At 43.5% G+C, this 18,483-nt stretch overlaps 1 protein-coding gene across 1 annotated transcript in view; it reads left to right on the forward strand.

The window, feature by feature from the left end:
* The first annotated feature begins 16,562 nt into the window (after nt 1–16,562).
* Nucleotides 16,563–18,483, forward strand: part of LOC102588211 (NADH-ubiquinone oxidoreductase chain 6) — a 3,906-nt gene continuing 1,985 nt past the window's right edge. Inside the window, 4 exon segments of the mRNA XM_006364193.2 lie at nt 16,563–16,868; nt 16,871–16,894; nt 16,897–17,461; nt 18,069–18,194. Coding sequence (XP_006364255.1) covers nt 16,757–16,868; nt 16,871–16,894; nt 16,897–17,461; nt 18,069–18,194 — 827 coding nt within the window. The 5' untranslated portion in view covers nt 16,563–16,756.

Here is an 18,483-nt window from a genome sequence, read left to right on the forward strand (position 1 = left end):
GGGCTTTCAGCTAGTTTGTGTAAGCGTCTTTGTAAGCAATACCCCAAAAACTCTGACAAAAGAGATTGAATGACAGGTTAGTTCACTTATTTCGGGCATTATCTTACGTCATTCGTTAAAGCGCTTTCTATAAGCCTTTAATTTAAGGACGTTTTAAAGAAGAGAAAAAGTTCCTCCTTGTCCTTTAGATTAGAAGAAGAAGAGGAGAAGCAAGAATGGCAATAACCTCCGCTATTTCTGCTTCGGAATTGCTACTAGAAGGGAAAATCTCTTTAGAGAAGGAAAGTCCTAATGAAAGCTGGAAGGTAAGTCAATTCTTTAGGATAGATCGAAAGTTCCATCGATTTAGGTGTAGGAGGAGTAAGGGCTTTAGCCTAGGAAGACGACGGTGCTAGAGAATCAGTGATTGGGGGAATAATGATTCCCGAAGGGAGGTAACGATCTAAGCCTCTTAGGCTTGGCACAAGAACTCTTCTCTCACCCGCTGGAAGGAAGTGTTGTGACCCTGGTAGGATGAATTGAATTAGCTAACGAATCTTCCGTAATGCTTGCAAAGAAATCAGAAGAAAGGCTTCTGCCCCTTGGCGACTCGGAACTAATGGGAAGAAGTGAATCAGAAATGAACTTATATAAGAGCGCTTATTCCGCTTCCTTCTACTCTTGAAAGATGACACTTTCACGACGTTGGATAAATACCATTTGAAGTTAAAGAGCTAACCTCCAACCTCTTCTTTAAAGCTATCTAAGAGTGGTTGGGTATCTGTCTTAAGGCTTAGAAATCCTTGACCTTATGATACATTCGGTAAGCAGCGCCTCCCCAGCCACAACAACCCCCCGTTCACCAGCCTCCTCTACAAGAGCATACTGGTGAACATATGTCTTTGGAAAATTGGGAGCGGCTTCTTCAAAATCACAAGGAGGTTGCCGCGGTGATTCAAGAGATTCACCGGGAACTCCACACACGCATTCTGGGGGGTTTTCAAGCCGAGCGCCTCACAGAAATGCTGGAGGAGAGACATGGGGGGGGAAAGGATGGGGGAAATCCTCCAGAGTCTCCAAATAAAGAGACGCCATAACCCCTACTTTTGGGAAGTCCAAACGGATTTCCGAAACTTACGGGGTTCTGGAGGTACGGAGATGCAACTGCAAAAGGAATGGCAGGGGCGCGCATGACCCCTCCAGTCAAGAATTAGGGCCTTACAATCACTAGCCAATTTGCTTTTCTCTCTTGCCTTTCTTCGTTCATTGTTCGATGATTCTTCTTCGCCTTGTTGTGTTGGCTTGTTCAATCAATCTCATAGGTTCCTATGGCTCGTCTTATACGAAAGGGGATATACCAAAACCATAGGGAAGTAAAGTTGCGAAAAAGAAGCTTTTTTTGAGCGTATATAGTGGTATAGTCCTTAATGCGCAGGAGCAAGAAAATGGATGCACCTGAAGTTGATGAGCAGGGAAGATGTCTTTTTTCTAGTTGGCCAAGCGGCCCCGTCTTCCATAGCCAGGGATTAGTCATTTAGGGATCAGTTGATGCGCTGGGATGAAAGAAAGTTCTTCGGTGCTCTTTCGGGACGAACAGTAAAGGCACATGAAGGTATTGGCTGTTACTATCGATCGGATGGAGAGAACCGCGGCGCTTTACCTTACCAATATCTAAAGGCGAAGATGTCTTTTCGACTAGCAAGTTTACATACCTAGGTCCTAAGTTTCTCATTACTCGGTGAAGTCTGATTTGAGCCCTGGTCAAACTGATCTCTCCGGCAGGCGGAGGATGGTCTCATATTAGCAATGTTTTGATTGCGCCTATCTGTCGTTGCCAATGAACCGATCACCAAGAGAAAGTATCTCTCTTAATCTTAAGGTGAAGCGCCTTTTAGCCAGCTGAAGGAAGGTCGCGTTAGCGCCCCTGCAATCAGAAAGCCTTTTGATAACCTTACTACTAATAGAAATGGGAAAGATGCGCTCAATCCCTTGCTTCTTGCTCCAACTTAGGAGTAGGGGCTGACGAGCTTTTTCCGCAGGCTTCTATGCTAGTTGTAGCGCGGTAGCGCTTTACTAATATAATAGAAAGTCAAGTTAGTGTTATGGTGCAGCCGAAGGCCCCCTCTCCTTACAGTCAAGTGGCTGAACGCCCCTCAAATCTTCCTTGAGTTGAAGTCACTGGGACATCTACCGCTTGGATCCTGCCTTGTTAGTCATCCGTAGAGCTAAAGGGAATTTTTTAAGCCATTCCCATTCCCACACACCAATACCAACCAGGGTGGCTGCTCAGTAAGTCTTGCCATAAGAGAAAGGAGAAATTGCTTGCGCGCTTCATCAAGTAAGAGAGAGGATCTTATGCCAAAAAGATCACCGGCTCTGAAGGCCTGCAATTGTGACTTTAGTTCCGGTGGTTCGCTTTGCTGCCGGGGTGCAACATTTGTGAGACTTCGAATGTAGTGGTCCGTATGCCCCTCCCCCTCGCCAAGCCTGAAGAAAGGAGCAACTTAGATACCTCTTTGTTAACTATATTCCTGGTTTGCTAAAAGGGTCCTTGGGCCCAATCAATCTCTATACTATTGATGCAATGGACTCCCCAAAGCCACTAAACCACTCTCTTCCACCCGATTTGAACTGAACCTCGTTCTAGTGATATTTCTCCCTTTTAAAACTGAAACTCAGTTGCCTATCTGATCCTTGGTCTAATTGGGCCTTTCTCTATAGCTCGAATAGAATAGCTGGGCTAGCCCTTCCCTGGCTTGGTTGGTTATATAAGAGAATTCCGGGAGAAAGCAAGTTAGACCTTACTTAGGGCGAAAAGATTTCTTGGATGGTTCATTCCAGTCTGAAGTCAGTCAAGTCATGAAATTGACAGAAGTTCCCCCTTAAACCAACCCTAAGAGGGAATTCTTCTATTCATTAAGATGAAGCCATTCAGTCAGCTCTGAATCTGAACTCAATGATTACAATTCAAGAAGGGCATGAAGCTTTGGCTCAGTACAGTAGCATTTGACTTTGGGAAAGAGAATCGATCGCTTACCTTGTTTGGCATGCCAGAAGCATTTCGCTGTGGTTCTCATTGATTGAGTCAATCCAGAGACAAAGCAAAGGGAGTTCCGTGGGTTCAATTTGCCTAGAGGCAGAAGGCCTAGAAGAGGCCTAGAAGTCATAAGGAATAGGCTTTTTGGTACTAGCTTGAGGAAGAGAGAATCCATAGGTCAAACTATTTGCAACAAGTTCTTCTCTCATCCTTCCTAAATGTTGCTCTTATACTTACTTAAGAACAAAAAGAATAGCTAGGTTTCCTTTTTCCCGAGGGGTCACTGGCACTCTAATCTAAGACCTATACCTATCTTCGCTATCGCTCATGACTTCCGTCTTGTACGATATCAGTCATTGGAATCAAAGAAAAGAACTTCAGAGTGGTCACTTCCCTCTTCTTATTACTTTAGACAATGCTTCCGGAGCTAGACGGAAACAACCTTCTACCTTAAAATCTTTTCAAAAGCATTCGCTACCGGTTTTGGAAATTTTACCCATTCACATCTTTCTGAAAAAAAACTTCTACCTCGAGCACACTCAATGGAGCCCTGGGTTACCGAAAGCGATCAATCTTTCTTCTGGTGGGAGGGAGTCTTGTAATGGGGGAGCCACTTGACTGTCGCCGTAGCGAAAGTGAAATAAAAAAATAAGAACTTTCTTGACTGGTCATGTGCGTCACTTGGGCCAAGACAAGAATGTATATTCGTTTTTACCTTATGAACGAAGCCAACCATGGGGACCGGTTCCTTCTTTCTTTATGTTATGTCGGTTGCGGTGGAGGGCACTTAACCAGAGTTCTTGTGGGCAGGCTTCCTTCTAGGACAGGCTTTCTTGCCAAAAATATTTCCTTAGAATAAGGGATTTCCTCTGTTACGGAAGGAAACACTCTGTTGATTGCTCCGATGATCGTGACCTTCGAAACCCGGTGCCAATGGAACATCCACGTTAGCTTCCGTTGCAGAAGATCGCATTTTTGTTGGAACTCTCTCCTTGTCGAAAAGTATTTAGAACGCTTCTCAGCTATCACAAAGAGGGAAATGTTGATCAATCGATCTGGAAAGACAATCCTGGTGAGAGCTTTTCATCATACCCTGCCGGGCTTGCTTTGCTCGGATGTTATTGCCTTTGCCCCCCACGCCAGCTTGCTTTCTCATCCCTCCCACCCTTGCCTATACCTAGAATTCCCATTTGGTTCCGCTTTTCATAGAGCTACATGGGAATCTTCGTCAGATCGATCATGCAGTTAGGGCCAATCAAGCAGAGATTGATTGGCCTGCCAGAGAGCTGACATTAGAAGACTGAGACCCACAGCACCAAGAAAGCTGGACGACATAGGATCAAAAGTTCAGGATAATGTGATCCAAGTCAATGATGAGGCAAAGCAGTTCCTTGACTTTGTCCATCGAGTAAGTAGCACGCTTGCAAAGGGTAGAAAGCGGACAGATGCCATCGAATCGGATGTGAACAAATTCCAGAAATCCACTCTTAGAGTTCGAGAATCCAAGCGCTAGCAAGTCAGCTAGCGAACCAAGGGGAAAAGAAAGGGGGCCCTTGGGCCACTTGACTCTAAGGAAAGGGGAAAAGTTAGTTTCGTCTTCTACAATATATGCTCTTTAACTGGTTCATACTGGAAGAATGGATGGCGTAGGAGTCTCTCTTCTGAGACTTGGACTGATGAACTGTGTAACCTATATTCTCTAACCTTCCTCGATACCCTAGAGGTCGACTCTTGCCACAAGGAATGTCATCACCTTTCGGCTGTTCTACGATATTCCTTGGAGGATGGAACCTTTCTATTGACCTAACTTTCCAGTGAGCGGACCTACTCGAAAGAAGGAAAAAGAAGGGGGTTGGGGTGCTTCTATATAATCTCTAATCCGAGTCTTACCCCTATATATGTGGAAATTCTGCTACAAATGGATTGGATGCACGGAACTCACCTAAAAACCCAAACCTGCGTGCAGTCGAACTGCTTTATTCAACTTGGCAAAGACAAAGCATGACCTCTGGAACCAAATCATTCTTGTCTCTGGATTGCCTCACAACTCGAAGCATGAGGCCTGGACCCATTGGTTGATAAGATCACATCTTCATGACAAAACGTGTACACGTTCTGCCTAACTCAAGGTAATGGGCCAAACCTAACGAGTCCAAACAAATTGGATCTTGTTGTATGACAAAACCACAGATTGGGCTTAATATTCAAGGCCCAAAAAAGATGGGTTGAATCCAGAAAGCCTTACCGCTCTTATTCTGCAGCCTTTAGCACATAGCAGTCGACGCAGAAGAGAGCAGCCCTACAAAATAGTCAAACTTCCTTTCTGTGATGTTAGTGTTCATATTATATACACTGATGTAAGTGGAATCAATCACCTAAATGACATGATTCAACTGCCAGTGAGATTAGGAGCTTCCTGAGAAGAGTAAGTTGAATCATGTAAATAGCATGATTCCTCAGCTGAAGCATTCTTTAAACACTGAAAAAGTGATATTAGAATATACATGAGAAGGAAGAAAGTTGAATCAGCAAAATGGCATGATTCAACAACTAATGAATTTGCGAAAGACTGGGATGTGAAACAAAACGGAATGTACCAGATTTTTAGCACGTACAACCATCAAACCAGAGACCAAAGCAGGGCTCGACAAAATGGAAAGTATCATAGTACGTCGTCCTTCCCTGAAATGGAACTTTCATGCTGGAGCAAGAACTAGCATGAAAGTCGATCTATTACGACCAGCGCGGTTGTTCCTATTTCATTTTCTTCTTCCAAGCCCTTCTTAGAAAGCACTCACTGAGTTACTTACGGAATCTCAAATCTCTCTCGACACCGAGAATTCTTTATGTGTCCAGGTCGATTAGAGGTTCGGCTTCCTTCTCCCCCACCTTTTAGCCTTCTGGACCCCTGGAAAAAAAAAGGCTGAAAAAAAAAAGAAAGAAGAGAAATTGGGCCATCTTTCCCGAGAGAGGCCGCCTTCTCTCAGGCCAGCAGTCTTCTATTTCTAGTCGACTGCTCTATGATGGGCTTCCCTCTTTCCTTGGCTCTACTCGCTCGTCTACGCTCCGCCCCAACAAGTAATAATTGAAAAATGATATTTCCTTTCCTTACAGTCAAGTGGCTTTCCACTCCTGCATTAAGATTGAAAACGAAAACTTGTCGTAAAAAAAAATGCAATCAATCAGAAAAAAGAAAAAATATGGAAATAGTGAATCAAGATCTAGATGGATCCCTATCTTTATCTCTATCCACGGATATACCTATCTATATGGAGAGAGATCTATCTATGAATCGGCCTAGACTATCCTCTATCCGGATAGATATGTCCCTATAAGCGACTACGCCGATCTTTATATGTTTTGGCCACGTCCCTTTCCGCTCCAAAGAAGAAGGTTTGGATCTTTCAATCTTATGTCGTGAGGTATGTGACCTATTTTAGCTCCATAAGATACCACAACCTTTGGTGTTCTATGATTCATCTCCCAATAATGAGTAGGTAGTTCGATCCTTTTTATTTTGATCTTTTTAGTAAACTGATGGGGGGTGCGGAGCAATAGGTCGAATTACTATATAAAGAAGAGTTGTAAACTATAGGACTTCTTGTTCGAGTAGGAATATTTCGGTTTTTCTCGTTCCTTCTCTTCGATAAGAATAGGGATTTGAAATGATACAAATTCCTCTTCATTCTGTTGTGCTCAGCGAAAGAACTGCCTAAGCATACTTTTTCGGATCCAAACTTCTTTGTACTTCTAAGTCTTCTTCATGCATAGAAAAATGCAACTGTTGCAAAAACCGGGATTTTAGTAGTAGGCGGCATCCCCTCTTAGTTTTAGAGTAGGCGGAACCATTCTGTTTTGGTTCTTCTCCACGGGTGATCTAGGAATTTTCCTATTATTTTCTCAATTGAGATTTCGATATAGAAGGATCTCTTTATTTCTTCTCCGCGGGTTCTCGCATCATTTTCTTGAAAAGATATTATATCACCGTGGGAGAGTTTAAAATGAGTAATGTTAACCATTCCATTATTCACACAAACCCTTCGATGACTTATCGGCTGCCTTGCTTGAGGAATAGTTTCACAAAAATGGAGACGAACCGGGATAACGTCCGATCTTGTTTCTGGATTGAGTAGAAAGGGGATATATGAAGTTCGTTCTCTTCCTCTGTGCATCTCTGTGATGGGTAAATCTCCATAAAAAAGGGACAACTTTCGTGTAGTTTGTGATTGGATGTAACTGTTAAGATTTTCTCTAGAATAAATCTTTCTCTTAATAGATCTCTTCTTGTTCCTCAATCTTCCGAGAATACGGCGTTGTATTATTATAAGTTCTGTGTTCCAAACATTTCCTGAAAGTAGACGACAAGTTTTAAATCTTAATGCAGGCAAGGCATATCTCGTTGAATCAGTCTTTTTCGCCACATCGCGTATAAGGGGAATCGAACCCCCTCTGCTGCTGGCGGGCAGATGTATAATGTACTACTTCGATCCAGCAACTTCTTAGGAGTAGGTTTTGGCTTGCCCCTCTCCTTACAGTCAAGTGGCTGAACGCCCCTTTCTTCTTATTAGTCAGATAGGTTTGGAACCCTTTCCCCTTTTAATATAATAATAAGGTAAGCTTCCAAAGCTCCTTTCTTCAGCTGGTGCGCAGGAGCGCACTTTCGTTTTCCCCCTAACCTTAACAAGGGGCTTTCATGAATAGGGATTTCCCGCCAGCAGTCTTCTCTTCCTATCACTTCACTTCGTTCTAGAAATCTGATCTCACCGGGCCGGGCGAAGGGGAAGGAAGGGATGGGTGGTCCGGGAACAACAACGAGAGAGGGCTCGTAGCCCCCCCCTCTCACTCTTCCCCACGCCTATTTGTTCACCCGAGATGCAGAACTCTTTTTTCTTTTTTTAATGAATAGATAGAGCCATGATACATTCCGAAATATTGTAAAGGTAAATAGACTCTTTTCGCCCCCTTTTCGATGTCTGCCTGAGGACCTATGTTAATGTTTTGGAAAGGGGATGTTCGCCTTTTGTAACAAATAGACCCACGATACGGACTAATATATGTTCATCCTTAAACAATAATCCGGCCAAGACTCACCAATAAGGTAAGTCCGCCCTGTGTTTTTTGGATCAAATCAGGTGACAATTCTCCACTCATGTCCTTCCAGAGCTAGGTAAGTGATCTTCAAGGGCATCTCCCCGATCCATTCTTCCCAGCGCCGCTCAATCAAATCCATAACTACTGTTGCTTGTGCAGGAGTAACTAGAGAACTTCAAATTGCAATAAAAAAGTTGTCAACTAAGAAATACCGGAAGTCCATGTGAGCCGGGCTGATATTAACCAAAAAGATACCCTCCTCAAAAGAACCTGAAATTAAAGACCCAGTTAGGGATAGAATTGAGAATGACATTAAAATTGAACAACTGTGTAGGAGTACTAATAAGTTTTGTAAGGGTATAGTTTATTTAATTGAGTGAAATTAGGCCAGTAGTCTTTCTGAATGTGATAGCTGAGAACTGTGATTCTTCGCTCGATCAATTCTTGCCATCACGCTCTGGCTTTAGCATCTGCCAAGCACATCTAAGCAAAAAATAAAAAAAAGTGTCTGGATTTCAATTGGATACCCTTTTTCTCTGTTCCAGGTACAAGTCAAGTTGAATTTACAAAAAAAAATTCAGTGTTAGAAGTATTCAAATCCATAAATTCACTACGAAACAAGGCCGGAACCAATTTGAGACTTTGGAAAACTTCAAATAGTAAACTGAAACTATCAATCATATTAATATTACATCTATCTTCACATAGAAGTGTTGGAAAAGAATGCTATCTGAGAGGCAGAGGGTGACTATAAACTTCATCTCTCTCTAGACCTCAGAGAGTTTTTCCAGAGCTGAATTGCGCGTGCACTTCTGCCAGAGCAGAATCACGTGCGTACTTGGTGTATAACCTCAGCAGTATCTTCCATCAGAACCCAAAATCGGCAACGAATATGTCCTTTAGACTTTGCTAGAAATGGCCGAACACTAAAAAATCGATGGAAAACCAGCTTAAGCTGGTTGTACTTTGAAGTTCGTTCAATTCACACAGGCAGGGTGATTGAGGTGCGTGCTTCAACATCTAAGTTTCACACAAGGAACCTCCTGCTTTTAAGGATAAACTACGATATTTGATGGACTGGCAGGTCAGCCACGTAATTTATCCCTCAAGCTGAACGAACTTGAACTGCTCCTTTAGTTTAGGGCTATAGAGTTTACTTGCTTCTCACGGACAGGGGAAAGGGGGGGAGACTAGCCTCATTACTTCCCACTGGGCGAGAGGTGCACCTAACCCACTTATCCACTCATCAATCACGGTGTTCAGCTGACTTGCACTGATAGACCCCTATTGTACTGGAATTAGGCTCCCATCTTTTTACTGTTGCCAATGAATCTCTTCCATGTTCGATTCTACTCTATGTTAGAACATTTCTGTGAATGCTATTCTGATCTAAGTGGTCTTATTATTTGTCCCGTGTTAGGAAGCATTACTCCTCTTTTCATTCCAAATTCAAGAATACGACCGATACGATTAATTGGTCTGTGTGCCTCTCTTATTACTTTTTTGTATCCCCCTGTTCTTTGGATACAATTCAATCCTTCTACGGCCAAATCTCAATTTGTGGAAAGCCTTCGATGGCTTCCTTATGAAAACATCAATTTGTATTTGGGTATAGACGGTATCTTTTTATTCTTCGTGATATTGACCACATTTCTGATCCCTATTTGCATTTTAGTGGGTTGATCTGGAATGAGAAGTTATGGGAAAGAGTACATTACAGCATTTCTAATTCATGAATTTATAATGATCGCCGTGTTCTTCATGCTGGATCTTCTACTATTCTATGTTCTTCCCGAAAGTGTGCTAATCCCTATGTTGTGCGGAGCTGAGTATATTCTATTCGCTGGGATAAAGCCTTTCCTTTGCAGGGACCTTGTGCAGTAAACCCCCTACGGGCGGTCGTCCGTCGTCCTAAAGTAGTCCCCACGAAGCTTTTGGGAAGAGGGGTAGTCTTGTGTGTAAGCATAGCATTTCTGGTCGAACCCGCCCAACCCAACTAAGAAGAACCGAACTTGACAGACACATCTTTTTCCTTTTGGGAGAGTACTCTGAATAGTGGGTACCTCGTAGGACCTCGAACCGCCTACTCGGGTCTTGTATGGATATGCATGAGGGGGTGCTCCTAGGTGTGTGTAGGGGTTGTGTTTGTTCGCGAGAAAGGATTCTTCGTCATGTAAGTTTGGGGGCTATGGACACACTTGCGCGAATTTGGGTAACGACTACAAAGGAGAAATCGAAAGGAAACTGTACCCGACCAGGGATGGACGTAAACTCGTAAGCTACCGAAGGTAGGGATAATCGTCCAGGTCTTATTGTAAACGAAAAAAGCCGCCCCGCCACAGCAGATGGGTTGCTTCCTCTGTCGTCGCCGGGGAGCTCTTGGCGAGGAGACTTTAGGATAAGTTGCTAAAACAAACGGGATGGGAGGATCGACCCGTTCAGATAATTCCGAAGAAAGACTGTTGGCAACAGGTAGAGAGATCTTTTTTCCTCTTCAAAACACAAGGAAATGCGGGCAGGGTAGAGCTCGGCAGAGGGTTCGAGAATAGGGTAGGGTCCTGTCCTTAAGATTCAGATAAGAAAAGAGTTCCAAGCCTTTATGCTCCGTACAAGTGCTGCATACAATTTCCGGCCAGGATGATTGAGAAAGATTCAACCAATTTGAACCGCTCACATCACAATAGTAGTAGCGTAAAGGCCGTAAGTCGGTGGGCGACCATAACATAAGGCTATTACTTTCACACCTCTATCTCTCTCTGAGAGAGTGATCCGCTGCGTGAGCAACTCGACTGTGCCTTACATGTGCTCTACAGGCCGCACGTAATCTTTCTTCCCAACGAGCCCTTTTTTTTATTTGGAAGATGGGCATTGCGTTCGGTTCGAAAGGCATGGTTTTCAGTATGTCTCCAGATAGGGCCCCCACTAGTTTGGCTAGCTAGTGAGCGGTTCTTTCTGGCGGGAAGCAGGCCGGACCCTACGGGCGGGCATCTCCCGCAACGCAAGCACCATTGTTCGACACCACCCGAGAAGTAAAAGATTCGTCAGTCTAGGCTAAAAATACATGCATAGATAGTGGTTTAATGCCAAGGCCGATGACGGAAGCTCGGGACGGAGCTGTATGAGGCAGAAGTCTCACGTACGGTTCTCTGAGAAGGGAGTGGATACCTACTGGAGCTTCGACCAAGCACCACCGGTCAATTCCGCTTTGGGACCACCCCTGACTCTACCATTATTATAGGGGTATGGGGTTCAAGACAAAGAAAGATCAAGGCAGCATATCAGTTGTTCCTTTATACTTTACTTGGATATGTTTTTATGCTATTAGCTATTCTGTTGATTCTTCTCCAAACAGGAACAACCGATTTACAAATCTCATTAACCATAAAATTTAGTGAGCGGCGCCAAATCTTTCTATGGATTGCTTCTTTCGCCTCTTTCGCCGTCAAAGTGCCTATGGTACCAATTCATATTTGGTTACCCGAAGCTCATGTAGAGGCACCTATGGCAGGATCCGTCATCTTGGCAGGAATTGCTTTAAAATTGGGAAACTACGGGTTTTTAAGACCCATGTTTCCCGAAGCGACACTTTGTTCCACTCCTTTCATTTATACTTTAAGCGTGATTTCTATAATATATACTTCCTCAACCACTTTAAGCCAGATCGATCTTAAGAAGATCATTGCTAACTCCTCAGTAGCTCATATGAATCTGGTGACTATTGGTATGTTTAGTCGGGCGACGACCGTTAGGTCACCTATTTTGAGTTATGGACACACAAAGCCAAAACATGTGTGCCAGGCGCGCGACCCATCAACCTACTAGCAATGGGGGAGAAAGCATAGCATATCGCAATAAAAGCTTGATTCGAGGCATCAACAAAACACTGCTGTCTGTTCCAAAAACAAAAGCCCCTTAGCGCCCCAGGACGGGAGTGGGGGATAGCCCTACGCGCAGGCAACAGAAGCACCGGCTTTACGAAGTCAGAATCAAATCATTCTGTTGTCTTTCCCAATTGATTCGTGAATAATAATTCAAGGGCGTGAAACGAGTACTTCTAGCTGCTTTGCCTGCTTCTTATTATGGCGGCTATGTTTTCGTGGCGAAAATGAACGAAAAGCGAGATGAGCGTGCTATTTTCAAATCGATTGATAGATAGCCTGATCTGTTCTGATAGATCGAAAGAGATAGAGAGGGGAATCTCTCAAGAATAAGGGGAAATCTCCTATTTCTATCTATTGATGAGACAACTATCTATTCTTGATCCATCAGAAAGAAATCGATATGTATCTGATGGAGTCTATATCGTACGTAGAGCGCCCAAGCGCTTTTTAGGCCAGCTCAGTTCTCTTATCCATCAGTCCAATACATGGGCTCATCTCATGGAGGGAAAAGCCAAAATGTAGTTGTCTTGCTCGCCGCCTCGACGCATTCCCCTCTCTTCCCGGTATCGTCCCACACAGAAACAAAGAGCGCAGAGCCCCGACCCGACCGGTAGGTCTGCTAACGTAAAGCGAGGAGTTAAGCCTGAACTGGCGAACCGAAGTCACTTTCGGAACCATACTTCTTACAGCTAACATGTGTCCAGTCCAGCGGGAACGCGCAGTGCAAATGAACCTGAGCTGCTATACCGATTCCCCGTTGGCCATAGGGGACCGAGTGGTAAGGCCATGATCCGCAGGGGAACATATCACTCATTCTTCCATTGGGGACAGGTGCATGAACGACAACTCCAAATGTCACACATCCGCCGCCTACCTACCGTTTAGGTGGCCACCAGCGAGATCAAGTAAGGAAGTGTCGTGGCTGCTCCACTCCGCTGCGCTGCGGTCTTATGAACTGAACTTTGTTGCTTTCCTGCGCGCGAAGTGAATGGGCGCTGTGCCGTGTGTCAGTTTCGGGGTGGGGAGCGAAGAGAGATCGAAAGAATGATTCATTTGGATCGACAAGCTTTTTCAGCCCAAAAACTAAGAATCCATGGAATGTCTATCTATCCATGAACATATATTCTATCTGTATATCTAGGGAATCTCTCTATACATATAGATTTTTTTTATGGAATGATATGATCGGTTAGCCGTAGCCGCATATCAGCTACGCTTAATGCGGGATTTCTGTTGGATCAGATCTTTTGGGAAGCTTTTGGACCTAGCGAAAAGGGCTCTAAGCCTTCACGCAAGCAAGCACGAGAGAAGCGGAGCACGAAGCTACCGCTTCCCCCGACCGACTAAAATACAATCAGAGATGGTCTATTCAACCCCCGGATATGTATGTTGGGAGAACCCCATGATCCTTCCGTGTGGAAGGGATGGTGCGGAGCGAAGGTGAACACGAATACTAAAAAGCGGCTCATGGGACCCCAAAAAAAGGGGATAGAGAGCGTGAAACGGGCTTTCCAAGCATTAAACAATCCCTACCTATACATTCCATGGCAACAGACAAAAGGCAATTTTCTCGTTGTTCTTAACCCCAGGCACATTTCCGTTCCCAATAATCTCCATGAAAAGACTACTATGATTCCTGAACGAACCGAGGGAGAGTCGAGGCATGAAATTTTTTATCTATGATCTGCTTATTTCCAAGTACGTATCTTTATCTAAGTCTTATTACCGACGCGATGGATTGCTATTTGGAAACACTTTCAATACAAAAAGAGCTCCTTCCGGCTATACTCTAGTTGGACAGTCTTAGTTCAGTTTGAGAAGTCAAGGAGGCACGAAGAGCTAACAAAGAGTCTTTCTATTTGACTGTCCGAAATCAAGTGGGAGATTCAATTGAAAAGGCCCCTTACTATAGATAGGGTGTTAGCGCTGTTTTTTGAAATAAGGACGTTTAGGTTTGACTAATAAGATAGAAAGGGGCAAGCCAAAACCCACTCTGCTGAGTTCGGCTTTCGGGGTGGGCAAGACAAAACCCACTCTGCTGAGTTCGGCTTTCGAGGCTACCTACTTTAGGGCTTATGTAATATATAAAGAAGAACCCTTTTAGGGCCTTTTTGTTTAAGGGATGCTCGCCTTTTGAATAGAAGAAAGTGGGAGAGCAGAGGTTATTTCGGTAAACCGATGCATGAGCTGAGGCTCCCATGCCCCGCCGACCCTCCGAAAAAGTAAGGGCTCATAGGGAGTCAGAAGCAAGTAGAGTAAAAAGGCGGGTAAAAACTCACATAAAGCAGAGGGGGAGACACATTCATGAAAAGCGAGAAGCCCTGCCGTGGGGGACTGACCAACTATGAATAGATCTTACTTATGCTTGCGGGTAAGAACATATATTAGTCCGTATCGTGGGTCTATTTGTTACAAAAGGCGAACATCCCCTTTCCAAAACATTAACATAGGTCCTCAGGCAGACATCGAAAAGGGGCGAAAAGAGTCTATTTACCTTTACAATATTTCGGAATGTATCATGGCTCTATCTATTCATTAAAAAAGAAAAAGAGTTCTGCATCTCGGGTGAACAAATAGGCGTGGGGAAGAGTGAGAGGGGGGGCTACGAGCCCTCTCTCGTTGTTGTTCCTGGACCACCCATCCCTTCCTTCCCCTTCGCCCGACCCGGTGAGATCAGATTTCTAGAACGAAGTGAAGTGATAGGAAGAGAAGACTGCTGGCGGGAAATCCCTATTCATGAAAGCCCCTTGTTAAGGTTAGGGGGAAAACTAAAGTGCGCTCCTACGCACCAGCTGAAGAAAAGAGCTTTGGAAGCTTACCTTATTATTATATTAAAAGGGGAAAGGGTTCCAAACCTATCTGACTAATAAGAAGAAAGGGGCGTTCAACCACTTGATTGTAAGGAGAGGGGCAAGCCAAAACCTACTCCTAAGAAGTTGCTGGATCGAAGTAGTACATTATACATCTGCCCGCCAGCAGTAGAGGGGGTTCGATTCCCCTTATATGCGATGTGGCGAAAAAGACTGATTCAACGAGATATGCCTTGCCTGCATTAAGATTTAAAACTTGTCGTCTACTTTCAGGAAATGTTTGGAACAGAGAACTTACAATAATACAACGCCGTATTCTCGGAAGATTGAGGAACAAGAAGAGATCTATTAAGAGAAAGATTTATTCTAGAGAAAATCTTAACAGTTACATCCAATCACAAACTACACGAAAGTTGTCCCTTTTTTATGGAGATTTACCCATCACAGAGATGCACAGAGGAAGAGAACGAACTTCATATATCCCCTTTCTACTCAATCCAGAAACAAGATCGGACGTTATCCCGGTTCGTCTCCATTTTTGTGAAACTATTCCTCAAGCAAGGCAGCCGATAAGTCATCGAAGGGTTTGTGTGAATAATGGAATGGTTAACATTACTCATTTTAAACTCTCCCACGGTGATATAATATCTTTTCAAGAAAATGATGCGAGAACCCGCGGTGAAGAAATAAAGAGATCCTTCTATATCGAAATCTCAGTTGAGAAAATAATAGGAAAATTCCTGGATCACCCGTGGAGAAGAACCAAAACAGAATGGTTCCGCCTACTCAAAACTAAGAGGGGATGCCGCCTACTACTAAAATCCCGGTTTTTGCAACAGTTGCGTTCTTCTATGCAAGAAGAAGACTTAGAAAGAACAAAGAAGTTAGTTTTTGCAACAGTTGTGTTCTTCTATGAAAGAAGAATACTTAGAAAGAACAAAGAAGTTTGGATCCGAAAAAGTATGCTTAGGCAGTTCTTTCGCTGAGCACAAACAGAATGAAGAGGAATTTGTATCATTTCAAAATCCCTATTCTTATCGAAGAGAAGGAACGAGAAAAACCGAAATATTCCTACTCGAACAAGAAGTCCTATAGTTTACAACTCTTCTTTATATAGTAATTCGACCTATTGCTCCGCACCCCCCATCAGTTTACTAAAAAGATCAAATAAAAGGATCGAACTACCTACTCATTATTGGGAGGTGAATCATAGAACACCAAAGGCTGTGGTATCTTATGGACCTAACATAGGTCACATACCTCACGACATAATATTAAAAGATCCAAACCTTCTTCTTCGGAGCGGAAAGGGACGTGGCCAAAACATATAAAGATCGGCGTAGTCGCTCATAGGGACATATCTATCCGGATAGAGGATAGTCTAGGCTGATTCATAGATAGATCTCTCTCCATATAGATAGGTATCTCCGTGGATAGAGATAAAGATAGGGATCCATCTAGATCTTGATTCACTATTTCCATATTTTTTCTTTTTCTGATTGATTGCCTTTTTTTTATGACAATTTTTCGTTTTCAATCTTAATGCAGGAGCGGAAAGCCACTTGACTGTAAGGAAATGAAACATCATTTTTCAATTATTACTTGCTGGGGAGGAGCGTAGATGAGCGATCAGAGCCAAGGAAAGAGGGAAGCCTGTCATAGAGCAGTCGACTAGAAGTAGAAGACTGCTGGCCTGAGAGAAGGCGGCCTCTCTCGGGAAAGATGGCCCAATTTCTCTTCTTTCTTTTTGATTTCAGGTTTTTTTTCCAGGGGTCCAGAAGGCTAAAAGGTGGGGGAGAAGGAAGCCGAACCTCTAATCGACCTGGACACATAAAGAATTCTCAGCGTCGAGAGAGATTTGAGATTCCGTAAGTAACTCAGTGAGTTCTTTCTAAGAAGGGCTTGGAAGAAGAAAATGAAATAGGAACAACCGCGCTGGTCGTAATAGATCGACTTTCATGCTATTTCTTGCTCCAGCATGAAAGTTCCATTTCAGGGAAGGACGACGTACTATGATACTTTCCATTTTGTCGCGCCCTGCTTTGGTCTCTGGTTTGATGGTTGTACGTGCTAAAATCCGGTACATTCCGTTTGTTTCTCATCCCAGTCTTTCGCAACACTTCAGGTTTACTTCTTTTGTTAGGTCTCGACTTCTTCGCTATGATCTTCCCAGTAGTTTATATAGGAGCTATAGCCGGTTCATTCCTATTCATTGTTATGATGTTCCATATTCAAATAGCGGAGATTCACGAAGAAGTATTGCGCTATTTACCAGTAAGTGGTATTATTGGACTTATCTTTTGGTGGGAGATGTTCTTTACTTTAGATAATAAAGGCATTCCATTACTACCAACCCAAAGAAATACGACCTCTCTGAGATATACGGTTTATGCCGGAAAGGTACGAAGTTGGACTAATTTGGAAACATTGGGCAATTTACTTTATTCCTACTATTTCGTCTGGTTTTTGGTTTCTATTCTTATTTTATTAGTAGCCATGATTGGGGCTATAGTACTGACTATGCATAGGACTACTAAGGTGAAAACAAAGGATGTATTTCGACGAAATGCTCTGGATTCTAGGAGGACTATAATGAGGAGGACGACAGACCCGCTCACGACAATAAGGAGAAGCAGTGGTTCGAATCCACATCGTGAGCTTTAGTACACAAGTCGTCGAATCCCTTAATTTGGGGTAAGAGTCTCGATGACAAGTCGTGCCTGCAGTTGTTCATGCACATCTTAAGAAGCTCCCATGTTTCAAGATTGAAGTTTTCACCAGAAATCTCTGTAAAAAAAAGAACGTTGTAACGAGATCACATAAGTCCAACATAATCCTCCTAACAGGCAGCCAAAGATGGGTGAGGATCAATTAGTTAGCTAACGAAGTTGATGTTGAAGTAGAAAGAAGGCTAATAAATAGGAACGGAGTCGGGGAATTCTAACTCTTAACTTGCTCCTGCACCCATTGCTTCAGCGGGAGCTACTATCGGTATTGGAAACGTCCTTAGTTCCTCGATTCATTCTGTGGCGTGAAATCCATCATTGGCAAAACAATTATTTGGTTATGCCATTTTGGGCTTTGCTCTAACCGAAGCTATTGCATCGTTTGCCCCAATGATGGCCTTTTTGATCTCATTCGTATTCCAAGTTCGTTAGTAATCGCTTACAGTGGGTGGATAAGCAGGAAATGATCCTTGTGGTTAGACTAACTGGCCGAGAAGGCTAGTGAGGTTCCTGCTATGGTGAAGTGAAAGATCTTTCACTATAGTGGGAAGAAGACAGGTGGGCGCGAGCCGAGCGAGAACAAAGCACGTTTCAGTGGTGGGCTGTCTTCGCGGTACTATTTCATCGGCTTTTTCTTGGCAAAAGTCGCTTTAATCAAAGTCAAGGTGAGGTTTGGAACCCACATTGGTCTATCCCTTTTCTTTGATAGGCGTAGAAAGTAGTTGCTGAGCTACTTCTCACTGAGTTACTTACGGAGGGGCCGTTGAGAGAGATTTTCATGTGTTAGCTAGCCTCATATCTTTCTCAATGTCCGGACATCTATCCAATGCCTTCTTGCTTTCCGGCCTTTCACTTCCCGCTTGAGGAATAGTCTCTGGATGTTCCAGTAGCTTTGCTTTATTCTAAGTCATTATTTACAAGACTAGCTTGAAGCCTGGATTTTGAATTCGATTCTTTCT

This window comes from Solanum tuberosum, unplaced genomic scaffold (assembly GCF_000226075.1).
Source record: "Solanum tuberosum cultivar DM 1-3 516 R44 unplaced genomic scaffold, SolTub_3.0 scf00478, whole genome shotgun sequence".
Taxonomy (NCBI): Eukaryota; Viridiplantae; Streptophyta; class Magnoliopsida; order Solanales; family Solanaceae; genus Solanum; species Solanum tuberosum.